Raw genomic sequence first — 16,081 nt, forward strand, 5'->3', positions numbered from 1 at the left:
GACGAGTACCAAGCAAGCGGGGAGTGATGAAGCATTTTCTCTTGCAGGGTGACATTGTGACTTACATAGGTTCTAGCCAGTGTGACAAGTCCCAGCAAGCACCAGGGGCTGAAACGTTTTCTTCTCACCCAAATGTGACAAGTATAGAGTTTGACAAGTTCCAAAGCCAATGAGTACTGCGGTATGACTGTATTTTCTCTCAAAAGCACATTTTTCTTTAATCACTGATGCAGAACATCTGATTCTGTGTTTCCATTTTTTTTGCTCAAAGGCTCTCCTTCCTGGGTCTGCTGAGTCTCTCTATATGCAGTCTCTTCTTTTTTGCTCAAATGACGAAAAACACACATTACAGCTTTTCCTCCTTTAATGGGTTGTGGCCTAGAGGAGAAGGTAGCTATTCCAGGCATAGTCTGGAGGATTTGATTAAATATCTCCTCCTAAGAAGGGAAAACAGCTAAAGGTTAATTTAAAACCAGTATCTTGATTATTTCTGGTGTTAATTCTCTAATACCCATAAACCCGAGCATTCTTGAATTGCTGTATACGTGATTAGCTAAATCAAATGCTACTGCCCAGTTAAGCTGACTGAAACCTGTACAGCGACCAGGAAGTTACTCAAACTTCATGTAACTAAACGAAGGCACTAAAGGCTTGATGGTTTTAAATCCCTACTCCGTCACTGCACTGAGGCTAACTTCTTAAAGAACAAGTATAAAGCAGTGGGTGTGGGTGTTGGCAGAGTATGAACTTACTTGCAGTCACTTGGGCTGTTAGAAGACTACATCTGGTTCTAGAGATTCCGGGTCAGCAGATGGGAGCCTAGGCTTAAGTGATTCTAACTCAGAACTAGGGTTGACCTCACCACTGGGCTGATGATGCCTTTTAGTTAAGTTATCTAACTCTCAAGAGAGAAACAGGTATTCAGCACACTTATCCTGGGATTGTAAACTGATACACACTTTCTTGAAGACAATGATGCTTCTTACTAGGATTTATAAAGAGAAAAAAAACTTTAAAAAAATGAAATCTATAAAGTTTCCAGTTTTCCTATTTAAATGTTAGATATTCTAGTTTATAAAATATAGTATATAGCCTTTAAATTATGAAGTAGAATGTTTTCACTTAGCAAAAAATGTGTGCTACAATGGAAAAAGTAAATATAAAAGTATGCTTACACATTGAAAAACAAACTAGAAAGCTATCATCACTAATATTGATAGAATTACTGTCACTTTTCTTTGCCTTTACATTTTCCAGATTTTCTACAATTGTACTTCTAGATCAGAGACCAAAAAACACAGTTGCTCCTGTTTTTACTTACTGTTTTATTTTCTGGTTCCTCTGTATTCTTGGCTTTCTTCACAGTAACTTGAACTTTGTATTTTTTCTCAATCCATTGCTGAATCTGTTTACTCTTTGTGTTCAAATCGTGTTGCCCAATATTTGAAGAAAACGTTAGTTCCTTTGTCAGAGTCGGTCCTAGTTTGAAACAGTGAAACTTGGTGCTGGTCTGTTTACTGCCCTGTGGGTGAGACCAACCCTCAGCACACAGAGCACCTCTGGCTGCCCTGGGGCCCTCTCACTTGACTCGTTTCACAGTCTAGGAAACACTTACAAAAGGGTGACAGACACAAAGGTACCATTTTTTTTGGCCTGTCAAGAAAGGGTGTTTAAATACGAAATGTCTCCAGTCATTGTTACCATCGTTTGATTAAAGAACAAAAGAATGGTCTTTCAAAAGGAACAAGTTTGGCTTTATGATAAACTTAATTATCCTTATTTTTCTTTCTGAGGTGGATCGTCTGGGAAGTGCTTTTCTCATCTTACTCTTTTGTGATGCCCTCCTGGCTACAGTGGGGTCTCCCAGGCTGCGTCCTGCATTCTTTCCCTTGACTCTGGAACTCCCGACTGTTAGCAGGTTATTTTACAGGGAAGGAACAAACTGCTCACTAAAGGCACTGGGACAAATGAGTTTTGTACGGGGCAATAGTTAGATTTTGACCCAAACAACCATCTCCCTTGATGGACTACCTAAATGTGAAAAATACAACTTGAATAGAAATGGGAGAAAAGAAAGGATAAGTTTATGACCTCACAACAAGGGGAAAAACAAAAGAGAAATTTAACTACAAGGTTTTTCTCTTCACACAGAACAGAGCCGTATAAATCAGAACAAAAATAAACCATCAAAGTAAGAAAAGAGGAATAGGAACAAGCAGTTGGCAGACGAGGAGACTCAACGGCTGAAAGGAGACACAAACCGTACTGCGGTCTCTCGGCCGTGAGCCTGACAGGAGAGTCTGACGGCACCAAGTGTGGGCGAGGGCGGGGAGAGCCGTTGACACAGCTGACCAGTTTGCCCTGCAGGCGTCTGGCGCGGGCACCAGGAGACTCGGCCGAGCATGTGCTCCTTCGTAATAATAAAGACTGGAAACGGGTCCAACGGCCAGGGAAATGGGCTGACAAAGCTACAGTATGTGCTCATGATGGAATGTCATTAGTAATTATAATTGGCTATAGCCATTATATAAACACCTTGAAAACAACAGTGAGCCATTCATAATTCTAAGCAAGCATTACTATTCTGTATACTGTCGATGACTATATCTGTCCTAACTAGAGTTTAGCAACATGGACTGGACCCACACCCTGAGTCCAAGAGTGAGCAGGGGCCTCTGGGGAAGGAGTGCGGAAGGGGAGGAGGGAGCACAGGGGACCTTAACTTTCTGTCATGTTTTATTTAAGAAATCTAAAGTACAACAATGTTAATGCTTGTTCATTTTGGATGGTAAGAGTTTATTATATTTTTCTGCATCTAATTTCCAAAATAAGAGTAATTTTACTAAAAAGGAATGCTTTTATTAACACCTATTTGCTTCCTTAAAGCTTCAACCAGATGGTCCTAGTTTCCCGTCAGGACAAAGTGATGCCTCTGACAGTCTCTGAACTCGGCAAGGTGTCTTCCCCAGTCTGTCAGCTCCTTTTTTCAGTGACGCAGTTTGATGTCCTTACCCCCCTAGGTGGCCTCTTCTTACACATTTTTGTTTCCCAGTCAACATTCTGGTTGTTCGGTGTGGCGTTACAGACCAAGCCACCACTGGACAGTGCGATTTTCTCAAGGCGCACCGCCTCGCTGTGGCAGCTCTGGGCTCAGTCTTCCACTCCCCACCCCAGTGCTTTCACCATTGAGCAATCTTTCATTATGGTGAGTACAAACTAAAAATCATGAAAAACCAGCATCTTCACCTCAGATCCCATTAATAGCTTTTATAAGGTTTTGATGACAAATGCCTTGTCTGGTGATTGGCAAAATATGTAAAGGAGTGTTACTGCCAGTATTGTAACAAAATACTTAGGCATGGCAGATGAATCACTTCCAAGTTTAAAAGGTGTTTCCATGGAATTAACCAAACGCCTCCACTTTGAGATGAGAGGCTGTTTGTTTCCTTTTTAAGGAGGGTAAATGAGGGACTCAGGACAGCAATGGGAACGTGAGTCCACCCCTTTGGAATCCCATTTCACTGCACTCATCATTACGCTACCGACCCGAGCATTAGGCAACAAAGCCAAGGGCAAAGGGGAAAGAGCACCTATCATTCTGGTGGTGTTCACCTTGTTTTTCCTCATTTTACGTACGTTTAAAGGAGGAGATGACAACACAGGATGCAAAAGGAAGAAAACAAGCAATAGAAATTAAGTGAGGGATGAAAAGCACTGGAAACAGTGATGAAACTGAGTTTTCCAGTTTTGCACCTCCCCATTGTCAGAGGCACCACAGCAAATGCTGACTTGAAACTGCTGGTTTGTAGCCATACAGAATTCAAGGGGCAAACAGCAAACTACCCACCAGATTTAGGTCTCGCCTTCTCCTTCTCTCTCTGTCTCAGCCGCTCCTCATGAATCTGCGGGCCTGTCATGAGCTGGTATTCGGGGGGCTCAGCGCTGGGCTTCCTTTTCACGAGTCTCAGGTCACGCTCGTCCATGAGCCGAATCACTTCTGCTCGGTGCAAGTTTCCCAAATCATTGCCCTGCTCATCAAATAAATGAATAATTCGCTCACTGATTTTTCTTCCAACATTACTAAAATCAATTTCATTCTTTTCTTTCTTTTTTCTTTCAGCCTGGGTGTCTTCAACAGTACTAAAAGCTTTTGCGTGAATTAGGTAGGCCGGTCTTGGGGCAGAGGCAGTACGGGCCAACTGAGCTGGTGCCATCGTCTGAACGGTGTACTTCCCCAAACATCTTCTAAGGCAACTGTTTCCAGTCGTCATGGTTCGTAATGGTAACTTCTTCAGAAAAACAGCAGCCATCCTAAAAAGCAGGAAGACAAGTTGATTACAAGTAAATCATTTGTTCTTGTGGTTTCATACTGTGGTACAAAGAGGGCATGTGTGAGGCCGTGGGAACGACGTCATCTGTGAATGTTACTGATCTGTGTACAGGAAATTTGCACCAACAACATGGACCATCAGTGGCCATGGGCACACTCACTCTTGGTGGTGCTGTTCCCAGTATTGTTAGAATAAAAGATGTGCTTTTACACAGTGCTTTTGTCTCCCATTTTTTTCTTCACCAAATATGATTCTATTTCCCACGGAACCTACAGTGCCAACTTCAGAAGCAAAGATCATCTCAAGGATTTTACAGGGGTGTCCAACCTGCGGCCCATAGGCTACATGCAGCCCAGGATGGCTGTGAATGTGGCTCAACACTAAATTGTAAATTTACTTAAAACATTATGAGACCTTTTTGTGATTATGTGTCATAATGTATTTAATGTGTGGCGCACAGACACCAAAGGGCTGGACTCCCCTGAAGGAGGATGTGGTATAGAACATACTCGGTGATTCATAAACACCAATTCATATGCTTTTAAGACATAAGCAATTTGTCAATATACCTGATGGTATAGAAAGTACAAGAGTGCTATTCTGGGAAAGTAGCCTCTCCACAGGGAAAGCTGACCCACTGGAGGAACTAGTTGAGACTATCAGAAAGGAAATACCCTGATGTTAGCCAAAGTGCTGACCTCGTTAACTGTAAAGATCACTCACCAGGTAAGTAAGGCATTACTACCAAATGTTAACCAAGCATCAGGTACTTGTGATAGTGGTTTCATGGTTCTAAGTGCTGCGCTTAGTGGCATTTTGATTTTTAAGTTGCTCCTCTACCATAATACGGTCTCTGTCCCTCCATTCACGTGTTAGATGAAGCTTAGAAGTGCAGGCTGCAGGAGGGATGAGAAGGCCCACTCATCTCCTCATCTAAGGTTTGCTGAGAAATACCAGAGAACCAAGAACTCAAGAGAGGCGTGCCTTGTCAAAGATGAAAGAGGAAAGGATGAGGTGCCTTACATAGTGCTTCCAGAGAATGGTCCTGGGGCCACCTGCATGAGACTCACCTAGGCTGTAAAGACTGGAAATTCCCTCTGGTCCCTAGATTTGATCCCACCAGTCACCCCACTGATCTTACCCACCACTACCCCTCGTACCCGTGGTTGACAAGTGATATGAGAAAAAAGGCCCAGCAAACTGAATAGAAAGTGCACAGAATGTGCATATTCTCACTTCCCTCCTTCACTAGCCCCTCCCCAACACCCCCACTTAGGTATCTACCAGTGGCCCTAAGTGAACATGACCAAGACGGAATTCTCCACTTCTACCCTACACTTGCTCTTCTGTTTTCCTGGTCTCGTAAAACGACAACACCTCCTGTTGCTCAGGTCAAAATGGCCAAGTTATTCTTGACTTTTCTTCTTCGCTCAGCAACTCATCAGCAAGTCCTATTGTTCAACAGCTAAAACACATCCAGGGTCCAAATACTTCTCACCTCTGTTGCTATCAAAGCACCCCTAAAAGCCACCTTCATCCTCCACCTGGACTATAGTGATTGCCTCCTGACTGGTCTCTGTTGTCTGCCTTTGCCCCCTAGTAACTTATCACCCACAGGGCACACAGGGTGACCCCTGTAAAACGTATAAGTCAGACAATATGCCTCTCTGCTCACAACTCTCCAGTTGCTCCCATCTCAGGACGAGAGCAGAGCGTGGAGGCCTATGGGGTCCTCCACGACCCAGCCCCCACATACATCCTCTGCCACAGCGCTGACCACGCTCCCTCCAGCTCACTCTGTTCCAGCCTTGTGGTTTCTTGCAAACACTGGCCCTGCCCCCTCTCTGGTCCTCGCACTCAGGTGTTCCTCTCCTTCGGACAGCTGCGTGGCTCATTTACTTCAAGTCTCTGCTCAAATGTCGCCACCTGATGAGGCCGTGACTGGCCACTCTTTATAAAATGGCCATTCAAACACATTACCTAGCCTTTTAAAAAAATTCACTGCCTAACATATATTCACATGTAATCTTTCCTCACTGGAGTGGAAGCTTCATGAGAAAACATACTTTGTCCATTCTCTTCGCGGCGGTGGTCCTAACATTAGAGCCAGAGTCTGGCTCAGTGGCACATACTGAATGAATGCGAGAGCCTCGGGGTACAGCCTGGACCCCAGGGGTTTCTGCTGGCACTTAACCTCGAGGTCTTTAGATGTGTCACTCCCCACCAATCCACATAAACGCTGGTCAGCCACAACCCTCACGTTTCTAGCTGATGCTTCAAATGCCCACTGACATCAGTGACATCTGCGGTTGGGTGTTTCATCATCAACAGCAGGGACCTCAAACTCATTTTCACTGGGGGCCACATCAGCCTCGAGGTGGCCTTCAAAGGGCTGAATGTAATTTCATCTCCTTAACTGTTAAGGAGTAGTTACACTTACACAGTCCTAAAATTATTTCAGCCCGAAATAAACTAGGCATAGGAAAAGGATAAAATTTATTGAAACCCTGGATATTTGAGGTTGAAAATATAATGATTTTCCCCCATTCTTCCTAATTATTTCTCAAAGTTTTTAATAAGGAGCAAGTATTTTTTATCCTAGTAAATAAGTTATATTTCTTTATAAAGACTATTTCAGAAAAATGACATAAAATATTTTAAACTTTAAAAACACTTTTCAAGAAAAGACTGTAGAAAAATACTGTAACTATTTTTTAAAGTTCTTTACCATTATTCAAATTTTAAAAAACTTTACGTTTTCTTGATTTATACAGCAATTAAACTTCAATATTAGCTAAATTGTGGCTTTAGATCAGCAAATTTGAAGACATACACAGTTCTTCAAAATAAGCTTTTAATAGATAAAATTATAAACACAGTTAAGAAAGAACGTGTTACTAAATTTGAATTGTAAATATCCACAGAAATTCAGATAATTACAAAAGTTTGAATCAGGAAAAATTCCACACATATACGAGAACACTGCAATGCGCCTAAGCACCCGTCACTCAGCTGACTTCCCAGCAGGCGGCCACGCTTGTTTCACCTTCACCCTCACCAACCCCTGCCCTCCCCATCCAGGAACTACTTCAAAGAAAGTCTCATCAATAAATACTTCAGCTTGTCATCTGTAAGAGGTAAGGCCTTTTTTATCTTTTCAATAACCACAATACATCTTCCCAACTAATAATAATCCCTTTATATCACCCAAGACCCGGTTTTCCCATGTCCCTGACAGTATTACACTCTTGCTTGTGTACATCTCATTTACAGTTTGGTAACAAGAAGAGCCTCCCACTGCCACATGTGTATAATTTAAGCATGAATGACTAAAATTCATTTCAACACATTAAATATGCAAAAATTTATTAAAAGAAAGGTCATTTGCCATGACTGATTATTACCCTTACTCCTTACTTTGAAAATCGGTAAAGAACTAAACATGTATCCTACCATTTAAGGAAGAATTAGAATCATCCCCAACTGATAAAGAAAAGCTCTTCTTCAGAGCAGAATGCCAGCTAATACATGGAGAAGAAAAGTAAAAGTAATTTAAAAATCACCACTTTGTCACCACCAATCAAATCACTGATTTAGGCAAGGATGGACACGAACATCAACAAGTAAAAAGCTGTTGAGGAAACAAGGCGTTCACGTGGTGCCAAGGGGTGACCAAGGATGACTTCCGCGTTAAAACAGGAAGAACACTCTGCTGTTACCCAAAACAAAGGAGAGACTCGGCATCCCGACGGCGGGACAACCCGTATCCTAGCACCTGTCTCCCGGTGGCACCCGGCTCCTACAGGCACCTCCTGGGAAGAAACCCTGCCTGGTCTGGTGTCTTCAAAAGGCAGTGTCACTGGGAAAGGAAAGGTCTGCGGAAGTCTATGCTTAAATAAAAAGACTAAGGAGACATATTGTTGAATGCAATGTGTTTGAAAAAAAGCACCTAAAAAGACATTTTGGGATAAAGGGAAAATCTGAATGTGGCCTAGATTCAGGATGGATTAGATATTCTCCGGAAAGTATTGTTAATTCTTAGGTGTGAAAATGGCATTATTAGGAAATGAATACTGGAGTATGTAGGGAGGAGGGTCTCATGACATTAGCCACTGACCCTGAAATGGTTTGGCAGAAAATACAGCAATTAGGGCAACATTTGCTGAACCTAGGTTATGGGTATATGGTGTTTAGTTAGTCTTTCAACTTTTCTGTATGTTTTTCATAAATAAAAAGTTTAAAAAAATCAATAGCCTACAGGGAGGAAAACATTTACTAGTTGTGGACTTCCAGCCAAGATGGAGGCATAGGCAGATACAGTGTGCTTCTCACACACCAAAAGAAGGACAACAACAAATTCAAAAACAAAAAACAATCTGAACTACCAGAAAATCGAAATGTATGGAAGTCCGACAACCAAGGAGTTGAAGAAACATTCATCCAGACCAGTAGGAGAGGCAGAGACAGGCAGCCAGGGAGGAGAGGACTCACGGCAAGGTGGCAGCTGGCAGGGCAGGCGGTCCCACATTTGTGTGTGGATAAATTGGGGGAACAACTGGGGAGTGAGACAGACCGAGCAACCCAGGGTTCCAGTGTGGGGAAATAAAGCCTCAAAACCTCTGACTGAAAACACCTGTGGGGGTTGAGGCAGCAGGAGAAACTCCCAGCCTCAAAGGAGAGTTCGTTGGAGAGACCCACAGAGTACTAGAATATACACTACACACCCTCCACCACCTGGGAATCAGAACCAGAAGGGCTAAATTTGATTGTGGATAGTGGGGGAAGTGACTGAAAGCCAGCAGAGGGCCAAGCAACTGTCATTGTTCCCTCTCAGACCCCTCTCCCACATACAATATCACAACGAAGTGAAGTGGGTTGCCCCACCCTGATGGGGGGCAACCCACCCCTCCCTAAGGCTCCACCCCTTACTAAAGGCATGCAGAGACCAAAAAAATGGCCCAAATTAAAAAAAAAAATCAAAGCTCCAGAAAAAATACAACTAAGTGATGAAGACATAGCCAACATATTAGATGCAGAGTTCAAAACACTGGTAATCAGGATGCTCACAGAAATGGTTGAGTATGGTTGCTAAATAAAGGAAGAAATGAAGGCTATGCAAAGTGAAATAAAGGAAAATGAACAGGCAACCTACAGTGACAGGAAGGAAACCGGGACTCAAATCAACGGTTTGGAGAAGAAGGAAGAAAGAAACATTCAATGAGAACAGAATGAAGAAATAATTCAAAAAAATGAGAGGCTTAGGAACCTCCGGGACAACTTTAAACGTTCCAACATTCAAATCATAGTGGTGCCAGAAGGAGAGGAGGAAGAGCAAGAAATTGAAAACTTATTTCAAAAAATAATGAAGAAGAACTTCCCCAATCTGGTGAAGGAAATAGACTTCCAGGAATTCTAGGCCCAGAGAGCCCCAAAGAAATTGGACCCAAGGAAGAACACCACCAAGGCACATCATAATTACATTACCCAAAATTAAAGATAAGGAGAGAATCTTAAAAGCAACCAGAGGAAAGGAGACAGTTAACTAAAAAGGAATGCCCATAAGACTGTCAGCTGATTTCTCAAAAGAAACTTCTCAGGCTAGAAGGGACTAGCAAGAAGTATTCCAAGTCATGAAAGGCAAGGGCCTACATCCAAGATTACTCTATGAAGCAAAGCCATCATTTAGAATAGAAGGGCAGGCAAAGTGCTTCCCATGCAAGGTCAAGTTAAAGGAGTTCATCATCACCAAGCTATTATTACATGAAATGTTAAAGGGACTTATCTAAGAAAAGACAATTAAAAAATATGAACAATTAAATTATGACAAACTCACAACTATCAACAACTGAACCTAAAAAAAACAAAAACAAGAACTAAGCAAACAACTACAACAGGAACAGAATCACAGAAATGGAGATCACATGGAGAGTTATCAGCGGGGAGGTGGAGGGGGAAGAAGAGGTAAAGGTACAGAGAATAAGAAGCATAAATGGTTGGTACAAAATAGACAGGGGGAGGTTAAGAATAGTGTAGGAAATGTAGAAACCAAAGAACTTAGAGTACGACCCCTGGACATAACTAAGGGGGAGGAATATGGGTGGGAGGAGAGGTGCAGGGCAGAGGGAAATGAAAGGAGGAAAATGAGACAACTATAATAACATAATCAATAAAATATATATTTTAAAAATTTACTAGTTGTGCCAACAGGTAAAAGTTAATATGTCTATTTTACAGTAGAAACTGCATGCCTACCAGCATCATCTGGGGATGCTTTTTCAAAACAAGATGTTTCCTCTCTCCTCTACTGTTAAGAACCGCTTGATTAGGGCCCCTCCTTAAAAAAGATGATTTAAGGTCCTGGCTGGATGGCTCGGCTGGTTGGAATGTCATCCCATACACCGAAAGGCTATGGGTTTGATTCCTGGTCAGAACACATACCTCGGTTGCTGGTTCAATCGAGAGGCAGCTGATCAACGTTTCTCTCACGTCAATGTCTCTCCTTTCCTCTCTCTCTAAAAATAAAAAAAAAAATCCTCAGGTCAGTATTAAGAAAAAGATGACATAAGAAAATGAATAATACTATAAAGTGAGTTCAAGCAGTTTGAGCTAGAATGTCCAGGATTATCCTTAACCTTTCAAAGTTGATGAGAAATAGAAAGAAAGCTATGTTCTCTAGTGAAATGCCCTTGACACCTCTGTCCAATAAATAAGAGGGTGAAGGAACCTGTTGTCTAAATCAAAATGAAAAGGCTCATGTTCTGATGATAATATGGGTGAATTTAGTGACTCTTACTCCCAGAACTATCCTGAGACATCCATAAATATTTTAAAGGGAAACTACCTTAAAGTCAGTTACTTAAAATGCATAATTATACCACATCTGTGATTTTATGATTATTCAGACTTTACCAAAATCACACTCACTCTGTGCCACATACCATACTTTGCTGTATGTAATATGCACTTCTTTGCCCAAATTTTTGAGGGGAAAATAAGGACGTGCATTATACATGGGTACAATGAATACATAATCTCATGTAAAACGTGCACAAAAAACGTGGGCATGCATTATACACTGCAAAATACAGTAATTTTACATCTGTTGGTAGTTGGTTTTCTTTTAAATCCTCACTGCAGAACATGCTTATCAGTTTTAGAGAGAGGGGAAGGATGGAGAGAGAGAGGGAAACAAGGATGTGAGAGAGAAACATCAATCAGTTGCCTCTCACATGCGCCCCAACCCAACTGCAAACTCGGCACATGCCCCGGCCAGAAATCGGGAAATGAACCTGCAATCTTTTGGCCCACGGGACAATACTCCAACCAACTGGACCACAGGAACCAGGGCTCTGTTGGTAGTTTTAAATTTAGTAGTCAACTCCATATTTAGAAAGAAACACAGAATTCCTTTCTATTCTTTATTTACTTGAGATTAGATCACTGATAAACTCCTCCAGTCGTCACAGGATAAGCTGACCGACAGCCCAAATACATTGCTCCTGGGTGCTGTACTTCCTCTCAGCCACTTCTGCTCCTTTCAGTCCTCACCCCTCCTCCTGGACCTCTTTGGCATCATCACTAACTCTCCTAGAGCAAGGCTAGAAAACAGATCAATTGGATTATTCAAAATGAACACAACACAGAGTAATTTTATTGAGTGATCCACATACTCCATAAGAAATTGAAATGATTTCAATATTAAGCCATGGGGTGGGAAATTTTTTAATGAAATAAATATGTGGCTACTTCCATAGGCTATGTATTTCAGGTAAGGTTAGGGCTGTGTTCTTTGTATTTTCAAGTTAGTTTTCAGTTGTCTAAAATGAACAATATTCTTTGGAGGCTTATCTTCCCCAACTTTCATTGTGAAAATGTTTAAACATACAGAAAAGTTGAAAGACTGTACAGTGAGCGCATCAGTACCCATTCACCTAGACTCTGTAATACACGATGTTTTCCTCGCTGTATGTATCCATCTACTTACTACTCTTTCACCCATTTTATCCAATACATTTCAAAGGCAGCTGCAGACATTGGTACATTCATCCTCAAATACTTCAGCATGCATATCATTAACTACAGTTCTGCATTTGTTTATAATTCTTTTTGTTTTCTTTTGAGGCAAAATTTACATACAATGAAATGTAGAAATCTTAAGCCGTCGTTTGATTATTAGTTTTGACAAGTACAAACACTTTTAGAACCAAAACTTCTATTGACATATAGACCATTACCATCACTAGAAATTTTCTTCATGCTTCTTCCAAGTCAATCTCCATCCCTGTCCAGAAGCTATGACTCCTATTTTTTTTCCATCATGGTTTGTTCTAAGATTTCGTGTAAATGGAATCAAACAGCACATGCTCTTTGTTGAAGGCATCTCAGCATGTTTCTAAGATTCATCCACATTGCTGCATGTATCATTCATTAGTTTGTTCCTTTTTATTTCTCTGAAGTGTCTCAGTACACGAATAAACCAGTTTTAAATCCCATTTCCAGATGATGAACACTTAGGCTATGCTCAGTTTTTGCCTATAACAAATAAAGCTGCTAAACATTCTTGTACCACACCCCCCACCAAAAAAAAAAAAAAGAAGACAAAATGATAACTGCTCCAAAGGACAGCTGCATTCCCCTTATGATACATTATTCTGCATTCCCTTTTTTCTTTGCAGGCACCCTTTGTGATCCATTATTTTACATCACCTTTTCCAGTACCTCTTTGGTAGGTACTGAAATGTATTTTTATGGAAACTTCCTAAAATGCAATTTAAATACTGTGGCTTAGTATATATAATCACGAGGAATGGGTGGGGAGTCCTGTCCTACAAGAAATTAAATCTCTTAAATGCATTTTGAAACTATGTAGACTGCGGACTGAAAATAACTTCACTTCTATTGTTTGTTCACTCATTGGTTTTCTTTTGGATACAGCTGATATTCACAAGCTCATATTGACATCTCTTCTTCCCAGGGAAGCTGGCTGACTCAAAGTGACATTAGATCCCAGTGGCTTAAGTGTTTGTGATATTAACTTTACCAATTCCTATGACACTAAAATTATCTTACACCTTCCAAAGGAGTTTCACAGTCTCTGTTCCTCCCTGCATAGCTGTGAACTGTCCCATCCGCCCCATTCCAGCCTGGGTTGTGCCACCTCAATCCCAGAAGACTGCAACGTGGTCACCAGACTCCACGTCACCATCCCTCGGCTTGGGTTTTGCTCCTTCATAAGAAGCACAAAGCATGCTCTACACCAAGGCTGGCTGTTTAAGAGCTCAAACACTGATTTACAGCACTGGAAAAGGCCAACATGAATCTTTAGACAATTTCTTAACCTTTTATCTATAAAATTTTTATTTTTAGTTATTTTATTGAAATACTCCAATAACTGCGATGAAAATCTTTTCTAAAAAGCAGAACTAAAGACTCCATATTACAGGTTATATTACTCTCATACATAGATCTTCTAAATGGTCATTTCATCTTCCAGAACTCCGTATCTCAGCGACCAGCAACCTAGTCCATCCACTTCTGCTCCCCATCACCTTCATGGCTAACCCAACACCAAGTTTCATCAGTTTTACTTCTTAATACTACTCAAACTCATCCATTTCTCTCCAAGTCCACTGTTACCACCTCCGTTTAAGATACTGTTGATCTCTGGTTTGGATTCCCACCAGTCTCCTAACTAGGCTCTTACTTCACACTTGAACTCTGCAATCAGAGCTCCCTCTTGCATTGCAGTCACCACACCCAGTGCCCTTCCCACCTTAAAACTGCCCCTCTGGATGCCAAAAGGCCCTTCCCACCTTCCCAGCCTCATTCCACATCAAACTTCCTTTTTGTCTAAACCGCATTGGCTTTTCAGGTTATTTAAATGTTCTTTCCCTTGGTTTAGTAAACATCGGATCATTGCCTAATGCCACCTTTCTCAGGGCATTTTTCTGATTGCCTCCCAGACTTACCCTGATCTCTCCCTACTCACCCCGCCTCCCCTTATTTACTCGTTGACTTAACATTAATGCCTAAAATTAAACACTTCCAAAGTATAGTTTATCTTTCCCATACAGTATCACAATGATAATTTTGTGACTATCTTATTACTGGTTCCTTCATTCGGTGTAAAGTTCTAAGAAGCAGGGGGAGAATCTGATTTACCCTTCACTGTCTTGTGCCTGGCACTATAAACAGCAGTTCATGTTCCTTGACTCTATTTTCCTGGACCGAGACCTTTCCCAAGATACACTTGGAACTGTGACTTTAAAAAAACTTATTTACTTCTCTCAGGAGTATTAATGCCATAGGGCCAAGAAAATTATAAACGGGGGGGGGGGGGGGGGGGCGTAGGTAAGACATCCCAAAATCACTCGACAGTCCTCCCCACGACAACCTCTTCGATAGCTCTGGCTTGCCCAGCCCTTCCCGCCCAGGCGCAGAGCCCAGGTATCCCAAGGCTGCTAGTGCTACCTCGGGAACGGATCCGATCACGTGCGTCCGAAGCGACTAAGCCAACCCTGAAAAGGGGCGTAAGGACGCACGGAGAGCGCCAGTACGTGCTCTTCAAAGGCCGGGTTTGAAGTTCAAGGGGCTGTAAGACCGACGATAGGCCCAGGTGTTGCGCCCACGGCACAGCTGGGGAGCAGCTTGGGCCGGAAGGCGGCTTTACAGCTTGTCTCGCTCCCCGACCCCCCGGCAGAGCCCGCAAGGCCTCCCCGCGCTCATCACAGCAGCATAGGTGGCACTGACCTTCCAGGGACACGCTGGAGCACAATGACGCCTTCTCTGCAGGCATGTCCCTAAGCCCACTTCCTCCCACTGCCCTTCACCTCGGTCGCTCGGCACCCTGCGTCTTTGGGGTTCCCGCACCGGGGCTGGCGAAGGTCTTGCAGAAGGAGCGGTAGATGGGCTCTTCGAAAGACCCCTTCGCTTCCCGTAGTGGGCGGGGCCTCGGCCCGGGTCTTTTAAAGGAAAGTGACCTAGGGAGGAGCCTTTCTCTGGTTCTCCTAATAAATCCCTCCGACAGAAATAATTCTGAGGGCGAGGTTTCCGCTGGCAGCTTGCTAGTCGATCACCTGTCTTACGTCTCCAGAGGCTGGATGAAGACTCGTATGCTGAGTTTAAGGAGTTTAAGTGGCAATCAGAGCTTTCCTTCTGTAGTTATATTACACTGACGCCAAACTCGCCGTGGCTACACTCCCACTAAGGCTTTATAGAGAACTTTCACAAACGTTATTTTGTATTTAATAACAGTATTTAATAAACGTCTAATTATTTCGAATCAGGGAGCATTGTCGCCGTTTTTCAGGCGAGCAGATAAACTCGAGAGGTGAAAGGTTTCCCTTGGTTCTCAGTAACGCGCAGCGGGCCAGCCGGATCCGAGAGTGGGGTCACTGGAGACAGGACAGAGATGCAGCCGGGACTGTGCTCTCCATAGTGTAATTGGGAGAGCTTCCGACAAGCCAGCCATTGTACGAAGGGGAAAACTCAGTAGTTCTCAACTTCGGATGCAACCCAGTGCTTTGGTTTCTCACCTGCCTGTTTTGGGGGGCCCTTTCCCGGTCTCTGAGGTTGATGATTGCTGGGCTTTCTGTTGGACTATTGGGGTCAACCCCTGCCCCTCTCACCTCTTCAATAGGAATTTCCTCCATGGCAGAGTGAGAGTGTACAGTCGTAACTTGAAGCCACCTAATTAGATAATACTCTAATTTATCCTATAAGAGGAAGTTACATTTACTACATACTTGTAG

The 16,081-nt window shown here is 42.6% G+C and overlaps 1 protein-coding gene across 5 annotated transcripts; it reads right to left on the reverse strand.

Annotated features, from left to right (window-relative positions):
- Positions 1-132: 132 nt before the first annotated feature.
- Positions 133-15,265, reverse strand: MTIF3 (mitochondrial translational initiation factor 3). 5 transcript variants are annotated; one of them, XM_036018347.1, is made up of 5 exons: positions 15,081-15,213; positions 7,785-7,852; positions 3,848-4,311; positions 1,322-1,479; positions 133-437 (listed from the first exon to the last, which is right to left on the reverse strand). In XM_036018347.1, the coding sequence occupies exons 3-5, from the start codon at positions 4,308-4,310 to the stop codon at positions 222-224; spliced, it is 837 nt and encodes a 278-aa protein (XP_035874240.1). In that variant the 5' UTR covers position 4,311; positions 7,785-7,852; positions 15,081-15,213; the 3' UTR covers positions 133-221. The 5 variants fall into 5 exon arrangements, 4 of the variants coding, with proteins under 4 accessions (XP_035874240.1, XP_035874241.1, XP_028361057.1 ...); XM_036018348.1 differs by lacking the exon at positions 15,081-15,213 and adding an exon at positions 10,770-10,784; XM_028505256.2 differs by lacking the exon at positions 7,785-7,852 and having other exon boundaries at positions 15,081-15,229.
- Positions 15,266-16,081: the final 816 nt, after the last annotated feature.

The sequence above is a fragment of the Phyllostomus discolor genome, chromosome 2 (genome assembly GCF_004126475.2).
Source record: "Phyllostomus discolor isolate MPI-MPIP mPhyDis1 chromosome 2, mPhyDis1.pri.v3, whole genome shotgun sequence".
Lineage (NCBI taxonomy): Eukaryota > Metazoa > Chordata > Mammalia > Chiroptera > Phyllostomidae > Phyllostomus > Phyllostomus discolor.

Excerpts from the sequence above, each read along its gene's own strand:
- MTIF3 (XM_028505256.2), bottom strand. The coding sequence starts at position 4,310 with ATGGCTGCTGTTTTTCTGAAGAAGTTACCATTACGAACCATGACGACT. Across the intron at positions 1,480-3,847 it reads GAAGGCGAGACCTAAATCTG|GACCGACTCTGACAAAGGAA; the intron begins GTGGGTAGTTTG and ends GTTTCAAACTAG. Across the intron at positions 438-1,321 it reads AGGAACCAGAAAATAAAACA|GAGGAGATATTTAATCAAAT; the intron begins GTAAGTAAAAAC and ends TTCCCTTCTTAG.